We start from the raw sequence: 16,248 nt of genomic DNA on the forward strand, positions 1-16,248 counted from the left end.
TATTACTAGATCTTCTTTACAGGAACGATCACAGAACATTTACGTGTTTGTGTTCACACAGAAGGCAATTTTACGGAAATTTTCTGGGACCAAAGTGCTGTGTGAATTAAGGTTAGAGAGAGACAGAAAATCCTTTCAGTTGTTTTTTCAAGATGGCAATGAGATGAACTGAAGAGCAATGGAGACTTCAGCTTAACTCACTACATTAGTATAACTGAATGTTGATGAAGCACTTAAAAGTGAAAAAATTTATGACAACACCCTACGTGAAAAAGAAACTTCTCTTTGATTTAATATTCATTTAGGTGTTTGGACAGATAGTCACCATGAAATCTTCCCCACAACAACAATCATCATATCATCATCAGTCTTTGTTGTATTTTAAATCAAGAGTCTGGTGAATCATGTATTCTTGTGAAATCAGATGATGTTGTTGAGTCCCTCAGAGAAGAATAAAGACAGTTTGAGGATTTGACCCAAGAGTTTCACTGCACGCTGGGTGGCAGAGATGTTTGTGGTCACAAGAACCACGTCTGGCTTTTCAGACATTTTTCTATGAGATGATCCCTAAACAAGACCAAATTATGGCAGATCTTTCTTTTTTTTTTTTTAAACATTTATTTATTGAAATTTTACAATTTACAAAAAAACATATAATAACATATAACAATCAAACTATAAAATAATCCACTCCCCCCACCCCAAAAAAAAAAAAAAAAAACCCGGGTAACGACATTATATGATCATACACAGCTTAGAAGGTATAGACAGATTAGGTACATATTGCCTTCAAACTTCCTCAATCTCGCAGTTCTCCAAAAATACAAAAAAGGGCAGATCTTTCTGACTGGACAGTTCATGTTTGTTTATTCTAAAGCAGACTAACACAGTTCTCGTGTTATTTTCAGCAGAGATTATTACTCTCTGTTGTTTTAAAAAGTCTCTTTAAATAAAGGCTCTTTTTAGACATTTTAGATAAGATAAAGTGTGATTGTTCAGTTTTGATTTTTTGAATTTTGGTTTATATGAATAATGTAATGGCTAAAAATGAGACGTTTTGATCTACATACACCGCAGGTCCCCCCTTACATTGAAGCTGCCAACCATGTTTCTACAGTAGCCCTAAATGGAAAAATGTTTGTCCTATGATGGTTACCATAGCTACTCTATGTGCTTCGAAAACGAGGGGTGCAATACGCAACCGCAGATATCTACACAATGTACCTTTAAATCATGTGAGACAAACAAAATCAAAATAAGTTGATACATCAGAGAGAAATGAGGAACAGTGTCTGTAACGGCAGGTGTAATGTATGTCTTAACTTTCTCTTCAGTAATGTTAAGATCAATGTGAGCAGCTCTGTGGTATTGTAAGTTACGTACATCTTTGAATTGTCTTAGCTCAGGAGGAATCTCACTTAAACACTTCTGATGATCATTGGTGATTATGTTGGGTTATGATGTATACATGCTGATCTATTTAGTGAAGATGTGTAAGTGTTGCTAAGAGATGCAGAGCCAGAAGTTTCTCATAGAAACAGTAAAACTTTTTAAGAAAGCAAAATAATGCAAAGTCACAAAGAAAGTCAATGCTAAAGGGTTTTGTAAAGAGACGCTACTGTACTGTGTGTGTCAGAAATAAAATGTATGTTGTTTACTGTATGTAGTACAGAGATGATCCTGCACACTGCGCACTGACTCCATAATACATTATGCTTAAAATAACTTCTTTCTGATCATTATTTATTATAACACTATCGTTTAATGTCTGTATTTCCCACAGTTGAATATGTAGCGTCAGTATAAATCTGATAAGAGATGAGAAATGATGAATCCTATAGGTGGTGAACATCAGCATGTTTTTGATACTCTCATAGGCTTATTTCAAAAACAGATGATTTCTTTTTTTATGTGTGTCTCATTTATGTTTTAGGTTTTTTTAGTGATGCACCGATGTATCGGCCACCGATATTTATCGGCCGATTTTTGATGAATTTGAAACCATTGGCATATCGGCAATAGCACGAGACAGGCCGATACCGATTGTTTATTAATTAGCTGCATAAAGAAATCCATTATATGTAAAAAAAAAAAAAATGAGTTAATGTTGTTAATAAAATAAATGCTGAATAGCAAAAACCACCTTTGAAGGTTGTCATGCTGTCTTATTATATTTGTTTTAATTTGTGCCTCTCTTATTATGTTGGTCAGTTGGATGTTAATCAGATCCAATCCATGTTCAGTAAAAATAATTTGATGCAAAAATAAACTAGCTATTGGCCAACTGTATTGTATTGTATACAAGCGTTTAATATCGGCATCGGTATCGGCCAGAAGTTGTCTGTTTAAATCGGAATCGGTATCGGCCCAAAAAAATCCTATCGGTGCATCCCAGCTACTTGAGCATATTTTGAAATATTTTACCTATTAAGATCATGAACTTTAGAGAATCTCTGTGTGAATGAGAGTCACATGAAGAGCAGAATGAAAAATACTCCTTTGCAGTGTTGTTGTTAAAAGCTGCATTCAAATCTTGAATTATTAAGATGTAGGTGCTTGTCTATGTGTGTTTTGTGTGTGTTTGTACACTTATAGTCTTTTCAAGTGTGTTTGTGTGGCTCATCTGAAGTCATATTTAATGAGGATTCATGAATAATAAAGGAATCAGCTGTTGATTCTCTCTAGAGAAAACTAAACCTGCTGAGATAAAGCATCTGATGCACTTCTCAACACTTAAGCGTGTTTATACGTTTGCATTGGACCTGCCGTAGCCTTTTCTTTTCAGTTTTTATTTCATACTTTGGCATCGTTGTTTGCATCAACATGAAATTACACACATGCAGATCGCTGACAGAAGCAGACCAATCACAGTGCTTGCGGTCTGTAGTACTGATGTGTTTGGAGACATTTTTGAAGAGGTCCTCATCGTTAGTGTTGGGCTTTTGATTGTTTATATGTGAACTCATAAAGGGTTTAATAGTCAGAAATCATCTGATTCATACAGAAACCATGGCATCTCACTTCAAATAATCTTGAAAGATTAAACAACGGCAAAGGGAAAAGTTTTGTAGTGAATAGATTAGTTATGATCGGACTGACTGGTTTGAGTATTAACAGGTTTAACTGTTAAACCCAGTGTTTGTTATAGTGTTTAACAGCTGCAGTCAGTATTTGTCTGAGTGAATGTGGTTTAATGATGATGTGCTTGACATTTATATAAAGGTCAGAGTTTATAGACACTACTGAGGTTTGGTTTGTTAATTGCCATCTGTTTTATTAGCTCTGAATGTTTATTTAATGACTTACTGATGTTTGATGTATTGTTTCTGAACACACTTCACCATCACAGGTGTTTATATTATACACAAGAGGCAATCCCAGAATGCATTACAACAATCTCAATATGAAAACAGAAATTTGCCAGATGAACTAAAATAAACACGCTGCTTTATAAATACGAATCATTTAATGCTGAAATATATATCGGTTTAGTCAACAGTCTTTTTAATTAGTTTGTTAGATGCATATTTTTGCTTTTGTATCACATCACTCCACCGTTACATATAAAGGAAAATTCTTAATTATAATTGTTTATTTTTTTTATTTAGTAAAACAATGCAAACATCAAACCATGTGATAATTTTTACTAATTTGAATCTCTTTGGCTTCTGGTTATTGTCTGAAGTGATATTGTAAATATCCTCTGATTGATTTATAATAAAACACTCATTTTAGTTGAAACTCTGGGGTTGTTTATACCTGCTATTAAGATGCATTTTGGTCAAGTTTGATCAAAAGTGGACGAGAGAGATACAGTCATGTTTACACCTGATGCTTATATCCATCTCTTTTGTCCACTTTCCACCGCTTCTGTCCTGATTACTGAGGGTTTGGTCTGTGGGCGAGTCCATCTGCTTTGGTTTAAACCAGAGCCATAGAAGGATAGAGTTACGTCAAGTCCGTTCACTCCAATGGAACGTTTTTTTTTACAGCAATGGCGGACCACAGAGTCTCTCCAGAGTTCCCGGAAGTCACAGTCAGCTCCATAGAGTTGCATTAGAAAGATTAAATGTGTTGAACTTAATACAAGTTTTAAGACTTAATACACTTAACAAATAAGATTGTATGTTAGCAATACATGTGAATCGAATGACTTTATGCATCAGTGTGTTTGTAGTGCATTATTTCTCATTTAATTAGTACATTTAGGGGGTGTTAGTAGAAAACGGGTCAGGCTAGGATAAGCTGTGGATAACTTTAGCAACACACAACAAACCACGAACAGCCTTTTATTGGTAAATTTCGTTTTCATAATGCAGATTCATCCATTATGTAAATATTGTGTAAATAGAGAGGCTATTAAATAAAGTAATGGTGGTATAAAGTGCATATTTATGCATTAACGTATGGGTGGAATGTTTTTAACACTGTGGTTTTGCTGGTTAATAAATAAAATAAAATAAATGTATTTATTAATAACTTGTCAAATGTATACTTACATAGTTAAGAGATTAGTAATCATTTAAAGTGATGATGATGATATTTTCCATCAGATGTTTATATTAACAACAAAAAGAAAACTACACTAAGCCAGAAATATTATTATAATTTATAATAAATTAAACAAAGTGCTTTGTAAGTCTTTTTTAATGTTGTACTTTATTTATAAATTAAACCAGTATGAGTTACTTTCACAGCACATTCACTTTGTACATTATAAACAATTAAGCATAACATTATAAACTTACATTAGTACAGCGTGATGCATTTTAAAGTGGCTAAAGGCAGCATAAAACATGTTAACAAGCCACATACCAGTAGATGACCATACAAATGTTCCTATATTGGTGGATTTAATTTGTCAAAAACATTGTTTATATAACTACATAACAATACTACATTCACATTTTGATGTGATATAAAAATATTGTAAAAAAAAATTCGTTTCTTGACTATAAATTAAGAAAAATCACAGCTCTTTGCCTCTAACTCAATGTATTTCAATGGCTCACTATGGGCTTCTAGGAACTAACTGAAGTCTCCTTGAATCATGTGACGGCCGAGCTTCTGGACTTCCGTTGGCACAGCTCTGTTTATCTATGGCTCTGGTTTAAACGTGAGCCGCAGAAATGATGGGTTTAACTAATATTAGGTAAGAGTCCGCTGAAGTGATGTCCTGTTAAAACATTGTGCTTGATACATCACACATTAGATCAATAGGCAGAGAGTAAGCCGTGTTTGGCTTTTCAAACACATTTAATCACATGAGCGTCTACACCACAAAAGCAATCCGGTGAAAAGTGTTTTCGAGTACCTCTGAATATTATCAAAAGTGGACGAGCTTAACACGTTTTACACCCAGTTTACACCTCTGCCATTAGCGTCATCCACTTGTGATCCGATCGACCAAAACGCATCTTAATAGCAGGTGTAAACGCTTTTCTGGCACAGTTTAACTGTCGTAATGTCTTTTGTGTTGTCTGTCTCTATATTATTTCTGGGTTTAGGAACATAAAAATCAATGTACACCTCTCTCTCCACTGCATTTCTGTCTGATTAACTTCATAAACTCAGACCCGGCTGTAAGCTGCAGGTTTAAATGGTTGAGCAGATCATCATCTTCTGTCTTCTCTTTCATACCAGAAGCAATGAGCTCAATGTTATGGTAGATAGGACAGATTATTGACTCCTCTAAACATCACCATTACAGACTGAAGGATGAAAATCAGGAAACAAAGAAAACAACAACAAGAAGAGAATGTGAGATGAAGCTCATATAGACGGTTTCATCGGACGCACTTGATGCACGTCTGGATCCGAACCTTACTTCCGGTTTCGTTTTTTTAATGGTCTGACTAGTTGCTAAACTGATCTCTTGAACAAATGCCTCGTCGAAGATAACAAATGTTTTGGTTTCCTATGTAATCTATGTGTTGTTTTTTTGCTTGTTATATAAATAAACTACGTTTAAAGTACTTTGTTGTTATTTATTATAAGCGGAGTTTACCGGAAGTTACGTGCGGAACGCGACAGCCGCTTGTTTATGTTGTTACTGCTGAAACAGAGAGATGATGATATCATCACATTGACTGAGTCTCAGGTTATAATGAAGTGTTGGAGTTAACAGCTCTTACAGACGTTCATTAATAATCACATGCTGTCTCAACATCATCATCTCACATCTACACTGTTTTCAAATCAGTTTCTATAGAGATCATCAAATTTTAGTTATAATGCTTGAACCTTTTAATATGGACGTGTTGGCTTCTGAGGTCAGCTAGAGAACTGCATTAACCATAATTCTGACTAGAGATCCACCAATCAGAAATGTTACTGTTACCATGGTAACCTAATTACAGTTCAGTGTTTCTCTGAATGATGCTGGTTGTTTTCTGTCTTTGTAATAATAGTTTTGAACAAAGAGCATTGGATCCGTATGTCACTGTTTGTATCCATACATGTTGACAGACTCTCCTGCATTTATTCATCATAAATTATTTGTAAATGATGGAGGATCTTGTGCATCAACAGCCCAGAACCCGAAGCATCTGAAGAGATTATTGACAGATCCTAGATCAGTACACATTACATCACCTACATACATACTAGAGTTTACACTGACTAAAACTAAATATCATGTTTGATTAAGGTGATAAGGTTTATATGAAAACTGTGGCTTTGTTTGACATGTCATACAGTAGTTTACTCTTCAGTCTTTCTGCAGTACATTATATGTGTAGTGTACAGCTACATGGGCTGCAACAACTTAAAACAATAATGAAATTTCGTTGGGTTTCTGCAGGTTGATGTTTTTTTATGGGTTAGAGATGAAGGATTTGGTTCATTAGTTGTTGGTATAATCATTGGGATGCTTTTGGATTAATTTTGAATCTCCATTGAGCTGGTTTTATAATGCAGATCTGGCAACCCTGACAGGACAATGACAGGAGCAAAAGCACAAACGAGTGCTGATTAATAAAGGTTTAATTTCCTTTAATATAAGTTAATTTTTATTTGTTTAATTGTTGTTGTATTTTCATAAACATAGTATGAACCACAAACTATGCATTAGTGATGCACCGATGTATCGGCCACCGATATTTATCGGCCGATTTTTGATGAATTTGAAACCATCGGCATATCGGCAGTAGCACGAGAAAGGCCGATACCGATTGTTTATTAATTAACTGCATAAAGAAATCCATTATATGTAAAAAATTTGTTGATGTTGTTAATAAAATAAATGCTGAATAGCAAAAAACCACCTTTGAAGGTTGTCATGCTGTCTTATTATATTTGTTTTAGATTAATTTGTGCCTCTCTTATTATGTTGGTCAGTTGAATGTTAATTAGATCCAATCCATGTTCAGTAAAAATAATTTGATGCAGAAATAAACTAGCTAATAGACCAACTGTATAGTATTGTATACGAGTGTTTAATATCGGTATCGGCCAGAAGTTGTCTGTTTAAATCGGAATCGGTATCGGCCCAAAAAAATCCTATCGGTGCATCTCTACTATGCATCTGTTTTAAAGTAATCAGTTTTATTTTATTACTGTAAAAATGCAACAATATAGGCTATATCACTTTCATATCATGATGGCTTATTTATTTTGTTTATAACATGTTAACAAAATTTCCTTACCAGCACATCCCTAAAGACTATTAATTTTGTTTATTTATATTTTGACATTTAAAGATGTTTTACTATTTAAAAATTGCACAAAGTTTTTTTTAATTTAAGGCTTAAATATCAGAACATAATATACTGTTAAATTGGTATATAGTTTAATATATAAGCTATAGGAAAATCTAAAGCTGTTAATAACAAGAAAGACAAATGAATCAGATTTCTCTCTTTCTGTGAAGAGCAGTAGTGTTGAAGAACAAAATGACACAGATCTGTATGTATTCTTTCATATCTTCATCCATATACACCAAACCACACAAGTCTTTATACAGTTTTATTTATTTTAACAGCAGAATAGAATATAAAACTAGAGATAACTGTGTAAATATTCACCTTACAGTATGATTAATAAGAGCCTTTGGTTTCTGTCATGGAGGTTTTTGTAGGTCAAGGATAAGCAAAGATCTTATCTGGTTCTGGTATCTGTGTTCATTCATCTAAACCACCTTGTCTGATCTTCATGCAGTCACTGTGATCACTATGATGTAGTGCCCAAACCTCATTTGATCTGTTTCTTTGTCTTACACACACATATATAGGTACAGTACTCGGAGTATAAAGTATTGTGATCTGGCTCACAGTCAGAAAGATGTGCAGACTTTGGCCATATTCAGTATGTTAGTCATGCAGTGTTTCGGCACCGTTGGCTTTTCTCATATCCCGTGAATTATTGTGTGTGTGTGTGAATACGGCACAAGAGACGAGTGTGTGAACGTGTATAGTGAGTCCCACCGCAGGGACAGACGGTGATAAATGAAGTCATTTTCAGCCCCTGTGTCCCCGCGTGTGATCAAATGCTTCACTCTCTGTGTTTAAGACCGAGTTCAATGTCAGTCGTTCCCTCATCTGTTCCCTATGTCGTGAAACACCTGCAGGCTGTATGTGTTGTGTCTGAAGCCTCACAAGAGCATCCTAATAATTACTGTAGTGTACATTTAGCTTTGAGACTCATCGTTGATCATCTTGTGTTCATGACCTTTAGTGTAAGTTTCTCTCCAACAGCAGTAAATCGTGTGCTGGCGTTTCAGCCTCAGGCACTGTAATAAAAACAAAAAATAAAATAGTCCAGAAAGATGCAGAGATGTTTGACCTAACACATGAAGAATGCAGACGTAATGAAGTGCATTGGACTACAGACTGCTGGTGTCTACAGGGTCTGATAAATCCACATGGAAAACTCGGCACAGTTCCTGAACGCTCACAGTTTAATCTAATCAGATCGCTGTAAATATGATTTATTATTATTTAGAGCTGCATATGTAGATGTGTCTCATACAAAAATTATGATTCAGGTTTATTAAAACCAATAAATGCATCATTTAGGTTTGTGTTTTGTTTCATAAGTTAGTTTTGAGCTGGAATGTCTTTGCAAGTATCGTTTAAGTTCAGGCTCATATATACTCAGATGGCAAACTTAATTAAATGTTTCATAAATAACTACGACTAAATATCTGTATGTTATTGTCAGGGTTTTCTTTCTTTCATCTGTGATGATGCAGTCAAACAGATCTGATCAGACTCGGACTGATAATATAGTTGTGATAATATCCGATTCTGAGATCAGTGTTAGTTTGTTGTTTGTGATGATGTGAAGGGTCTCATACAGGCATGGGGCCAGCAGCAACAACAGGCTCAGCTCAGCTCATATTCAAAAACCATGATGTTTTCCAGCTGTTAACTAACAGCCGTAGACTACAGTATGGTGAGATTTATGTATGAGAGCTTGTGTTTGAGAGAAAATGTGAGCGCATGCCAGCGGTGATATAAGTCATGTGTCCAACACATAAGAATAGAGGCATGCTGGGAACTCTACAGTAGAGCTGCATAACGATTAATCGCGACTAATCGTTTTGCATATGCAAGTATATATTTAAGAAAATAAAAATTAAGTGTTTATAATTATATAATATAAATTATATTTAAATATATAAATGTATATACACATGTAAATATTTCTTACTTGCAATTATATATATGCATAATTATTATACACAGTACATATACACACATATGATGTAAACAAAAACCGATTAATCGCGAATAATAATTTTGCAGTTCTACTCTACAGGCTAAAGGCAAACACTATAATGTTGTAGATGTGTAATGAGTGACAGTAAATTTGTATGCTTTTAACTCATACAGTACATTATAATTATAATTTATTAGATCTACTGTCTATTGGTCTCTAACGTGGAATCTCTCATCTAGAGTTTCAGATGAAAGAGTCAAATTGAATTCATGTTTTTACCCAAATTTGAGTCGGCACACTCAGCTTCTCTCAGAAGTCAGAAATGAATCAAGCCTAACATTTTAAAACTAAAACTTATTTCTTTAGGATTGAAAGTAAATAACTGTGATTGAGCATCTGAATAAAATCAATAAATAAAGTGCTTTTCTATTTTTTCTGTTTTTCTTGTATATCAGGATACTCAAAGATTCATGTAAAAACAAATAATGTTAGTTATTATAGCATTAGAAATACCACTGTGTGTGTGACTGAAGAGTTTACAGACACTGCTGGATTAACCATTATAGAAACATAATGTTTCAGACAAAGGTCATCTGTAAATAAATGAATGTTTGTTTCAGGCTGTGATGTAGCACAGATGTGTATAACACCTAAAAGATTTTCTTTAGCTCTTATAGCCTTATATCAACATTTGTGTGAAACACAGACTGCAACATTAATAATGCAGGCTGAGACGATCAATACAACACAAGATCAATGAGAGAGAGAGAGAGAGTCTGTGTCTGTGAATACTGTACAGTTAAACATTATTTGTTTTATAAACATTATTGTAGGGCTGCATGTTGATTAATCGTGACTAATCGTTTTCAGAGTAAAAGTTTTTGTTTACATAATATATGCATGTGTGTATAATAATTAATTATATAGACCATTTTGTAAGATTGGTCCAGAAACACTTCTGGTTTCAGTTTGTAACTGTTTTCTTTATTTTACTTTTATCTTAAAAATTTTTAGCTTTTTCATTCAGTTCTATATGTTCTGTTGGTTGTATTCAGCCTAATGTTTATGTAAAAGTGAAAAAACTGAAACGGGAGGTGCTTCTGGCCCAGTGTTGTTTACATCTTGCAAAATGGTGTATATAAATACACAAATCCATATATAATTTTAAGAAAAAAGAAACAAATTATAAATTAAGTTTTTATAATTATATATAATATAAATTAAATATAAAAACTATATACACATGTAAATATTTGTTAAATATCTGTGTGTATTTATATACATAATTACTTACACAGTACACACACATACAAAAACTTTTATTCTGTACACGATTACTCACGATTAGTTGCGATTAATCGTTATGCAGCCCTACATTATTGTTTATTATTTTGCTCCTTCTACAGTATTTGTGTCATGATCCTTTGATTTAAGTGTATAGCTCAGTGGTAGATGTGCTCATTGTGTTAGCAGTGCAAAAGGTCATGGGTTTGAACCCAGGAAACACAAATACTGATAAAAAACACCATGTTTACCTTGTTATGTGCTAGAAGTTGTTTTGGATAAAATGTCTGTCAAATGTGTAGATGTGTAACGCTGTTACTGGACAGCAGTAATGTAATGACCAATCAGCATGTGTTTGTTTTTCTTCTTATTCCTCAGAATGTTCCTCAGCTGCCGTGCGGTAAAGCCCTTTACAGCTATGAGGGGAAAGAGCCGGGCGACCTCAAGTTCAACAAAGGTGACATCATCATTCTGCGACGTAAGGTAGATGAGAACTGGTATCACGGGGAGTTAAACGGGAGTCACGGATTCCTGCCGGCCAGTTACATCCAGTGCATCCGACCGCTCTCCCAGACGCCTCCGCAGGGCAAAGCTCTTTATGACTTTGAGGTGAAAGATAAAGACCAGGACAAAGACTGCTTGACTTTCACTAAGGTAAAGACACTTTCACACATTTGTTTGGTCTGGTATCATCTGATCGAGTCTGTCAGTGAAGTGAACAAACAACAACTAGTTTATCTTAATAAAGAGTATCACAGCTAATGGATAACATCAAAACATCAGCGTTCATTATTTATAATTAATCATCAAAGTCATTTTTTTCACCATTCTCTGGACTATTTATACTGTAGTCGCCTAGCAACAGTGCAGTTCAGTGCATTAATATAAAATGTGAGGTCACAGGTGAACGTGTGCAGTCCACAGTGATGTCACACATGGCTCATCCAATCAGGACTGATATTCTTGATCGGAATGTGTCATTGGTGTGTTGTTGGAATAAATTCCTTTTTTGTCTCTTCATGGCAGAATTGTGTAATACACAATGTCAGTCAGTCACCTCGTTTACCTCATTTTTACCTCATTTACTTTAGTATGTGAATGTCACAGTGACTGATCTTCATCTGTTAGAGGTTCATTCATATGCAGTGATGATGATCTTCTCATTCTTCATCTCTTGTCTGTACTCTTGCTGTAAATCCTTCATTATCAGACATGTTTAGGAGATCTTCTGAAATGGTCTCCATACAGACTCTCCGTAGTGTTCAGAGATGTCAACATTTAGGGGAGGTTTCCCGGACACGGCTTATCCTAGTCCCAGACTAACATGCATGTTTGAGTTGCCTTCATTTAAAAACAACTTACACCATACGCATCTTAACATATATCACCCATTACTTTGTCTCAAGATGCACGCCAGTAATGTTGTAAGGTATGTTTGTAAAACCACTAATATAACTAAAGCCTAGTCCTGGATATACCTAAACCAAAGCAGAAGTTGGTTTAGAAGTTTTTGTTTATTAATCGTCAACATTCACCCCAAAATGACCGAGATATGAATCTGGATCAGTCTCATTACAGATTATATAATATCTGCATCATTAATCCTCATTTATTTAAGCAATATCGCTCGAGTAGGAGTATGATATAGGCCTGCGGCCTCGTGCCTCTGGCCTAATCACAGCCGTGATGATATAGAGCTATATCACACGACTCCAAGAGCGATATTGCTTTTATACAACAGTTCGACGGCACACGTTTGAAAAACGAAAACTAGAAAACAACAACGGAGTTATTTTAAAAGCCTCTTTGTTTGAGAACTACTTCTTCCGCCACGGATTTGAGGGCGGCCAGAATGACAGGTAAAACTTTCGGCTGCTTTGAATCTCATAACAACTCAATGGACGGAAAAGCCGTTACTTTATATTACCGTTTCTTGGTCACAAAGTGTAGTTTTAAGATTAGTTCAGTCGAGAATGTATATGTATTATATTTAAATCTGCAGTCGATTATTAAAGATAGCACCTGTTTGAACGTTTGCTTAGTGAGATTCAGTACGAATGAGAACCAAAGCATGATCGGACATCAGTGTTCAATCGCCCCGCTGACCACCGCCCTCTCTGGGCTACATCTCTGACAGGGATACCCTGGCTCTCATGTTGGCCTTGTTTGTTTATGATCGTCAAAATGAGATCAAATCAGCATTATTTGGTGTCATGATCAAACTATTACTTGTTTTTTATTCATATTTAGTGTCTTTTGTGTTATTGTTTTGGCGCGAGGTAAAAGTTAATAAAACTACTTGTATAATGTTACTATTGCGTTCTCATTTATTCTTAACGTGATACGAGCACTCGATTATTATTATTAAACTTTGTTCTTGTCAGTACTATATAAAACTGTTTTTTATAAGTGTCAGAGATATGTTTTTGCATGCTGCTTATAAATATACCAGTGGCGATATCTCATAACATGTTTTAATAGTCAGGTCACGATAAAGTAAATGATCAATGTCCACATTTAAAAGCTGCGGTGCTTACCTGCAGTTCCACGGTGTTTTCGCGTTCTGATAAGAAATATAGCTCCAGAAAAAAAAACGAGTGTTTATATTCCTCTTTCCAAGTGTTAATAATCCACACGATGTGATAAGACATTACTCCCATTAACTGTAACGTAACATCCAAGAGCGCTGATCTTTGACTAATAACTTCAGATTGGGGATTCAGACTGATTTATGAGCCAACTAATGAGACACACGGAGCGTGATTCACACAGCGCGTCTGTGTTTTTCCATTCAGAGATGAGCCTGCTTAGGACCTCCATTCACTAGGTGGCGGAATAATACGAAAGGTGAAGAGGTTACAGTGCTGTTATCAGCACAATATCGTATGGCTCTTAGCCAATCAGATTCGAAAACCAGAAAGAACTGTTGTATAATGAAATACATTAGAATGATGTGCAGCGTGATTGCAGTGCTTAATATCAAACTGCTTTCAACAGCACTTGGCTTGTTGATTTATTTATTATCATGTACATACATACTGTATATTAGTAGATGTGTACAATTAAAAATTAATTTGTCAGACCAAAAGATCATGTAAAACATTATTAACTTGTGAAGACTTTTAGTAAGCAGTTAAAGCCTTTGATCATTGATCTGAATGAGTGCTCTGTGTGAATGAATGAAATCCTCTGTAATGATGGACTCAATTGAGTCTCCACAGAGGAAACGGAAAGATGTGTGGTGAAAATCAGATGAGCTCTGGACGAGAGACAGAGAGACAGTCAGAGGAGAGAGACACATGCTGGATACTAAAATACTCACTAACACGTTATTGACTACCAGCTTAAAGAATCAGGAATTATTATCACATTATTATTAAATCATCACTTCCAGCTCCAGCTCAACTGTATGATGAACTTTAGTGCTGGCAGAAGTAAATGAGTATTCATGTAAATATATATTTAATGAGATTTCTATTGCTGGCTTTTTATCAAATCAATAAGCAAAATAAAAACAAATTTGGTGCATTACATTGATTTTATTTCACTTTAAGTTGTGCGTACAGACACCTCATTACTGTAAAATCACTGTAATGGCTTATGAATCACTTGAATCAAACCCATTCATAAATGACTAAATAAATCTTAATAAAGGTAAAGGTTACATTATAGTTCTGTTGTTTACCATTTCCGATGGGCCGTCAATGATATAATGAAGCGTGATGGGGTTTGGATCAGATCTCCAGAGACAAAACTGTCCATTAAACCTCCTGTCCTGACTTCACTCTTGTCTTCTGACAGATGGAGCTTCTTCACTTTGATTATATGAGGATTGGTTTCAAATATCCTCTGATGTATTGACATCTGACACATTATATCAATTACAGATTAAATTATCAACAGTAACGTGACCAGTTAGTTACATTATTCATGATCTCAGTCACTAAATATATATATAATATGTCATCTTAACGTTTTATCTATGACAAAAGAAAAAACTTTACCTCTGAAGACACACGTACTGTATTCACTTCTCTACTCTATCAAAGTCAAATGTAGTGAATGTATTGTGTATAATCTACTGTAAAACAACCGAATGATTAAAGATGTTCAGCTTTCAGATATGAGATGAACTAATAGAGCACTTACACTCTTCTGTACATCAGTTCTCATTACCCACAATGCTTTGCTGTACAGCAGGTGTTGTGAGGAGCTCTGTAGTCTCATCATTCAACCCAATGACTTCCTGACCATCTGTCTCAACACAAACACACAACACAGACATACACATAACACAACACATATAGTGCACACCTTACCCACAGCACACCATACACACAATTCAATACAGCACAACACACACACACACACACACACACACACACACACACACACAGCATATTGTACACAACACACACAAAGCCATGGTAGTATTATTGTAATATATATACTTTAGTGTAATAATGTATGTAAGTGTAAATGTGATTGTAGGATTGTGATAAAAGAGCATAAAGGGGGTCACACACTGGACGAGAAGCGCTGTATCATGTATCTAAAAATCTAAGACATTATTTTCTATGAATGATTACACCGGTGGCGTCTGACGGCAGCTGTAAGCTGTTACTCTGGACACTGCTTAAATCCCTGCAGCGTCACTCACATAGTTTAACATTAAATAACATCATATTTGTCCTACATCTTTAACCAACATAGGCTGCTAGTGCTAACCATAGACTCTAAAAAAAATATGGATGTAGTGTCCGTGACATCACCCATAAGTTTCTGAAGATCATTTCTGGCCCTGTCCTAAATGGCACACTTCGGACTTGGGACCTCCTCAGAGTCCACACTTTAATGACATCATGTAGTGCAGACCTTACCTTAGGGACCCTTGACGTGAGTCCAAGAGGGTCCACCGGAGCCATATTTCGGACAGACTCAAGTGTCACGCCGAAAATAGGAAAAGAAGTTGCCCATCAGTGTGTACTCCTCCTTTCTGTCGACTGATTGGTCTGATTCCTCTTTTGCAAGGACTGGGTTGGTAAAGTATGCTAAGCCTGCTGCAGTGGGAGGTTCGCCAAAGACCGCATCAAGGGTGCAAAGGGGGCGCTGATGAGCACACTTCGGTGCGTAAAAATTACAGATACACCCTACAGACTCGTAGACTAAGCGAGCACACGCAATTTAAGTCCACTAGACCGAAAGTCCACATGAAGTGCGCCATTTGGGACAGTGCCTTTAAAGCATGAAGTAGGTGGTGCCTGTCGTCGCCATCTTGGCCGCGCATCACTCGCGGATATTCGA

At 35.5% G+C, this 16,248-nt stretch overlaps 1 protein-coding gene across 1 annotated transcript in view; it reads left to right on the forward strand.

The window, feature by feature from the left end:
* Positions 1–16,248, forward strand: part of LOC129451546 (E3 ubiquitin-protein ligase SH3RF3) — a 68,082-nt gene that overhangs the window by 23,684 nt on the left and 28,150 nt on the right. The window contains exon 2 of the mRNA XM_055214777.2: positions 11,323–11,598. Within this exon, the coding sequence (XP_055070752.2) occupies positions 11,323–11,598 (276 nt within the window). The remainder of the gene's footprint in view (positions 1–11,322; positions 11,599–16,248) is intronic.

The sequence above is a fragment of the Misgurnus anguillicaudatus genome, chromosome 17, assembly GCF_027580225.2.
Source record: "Misgurnus anguillicaudatus chromosome 17, ASM2758022v2, whole genome shotgun sequence".
Taxonomy (NCBI): domain Eukaryota; kingdom Metazoa; phylum Chordata; class Actinopteri; order Cypriniformes; family Cobitidae; genus Misgurnus; species Misgurnus anguillicaudatus.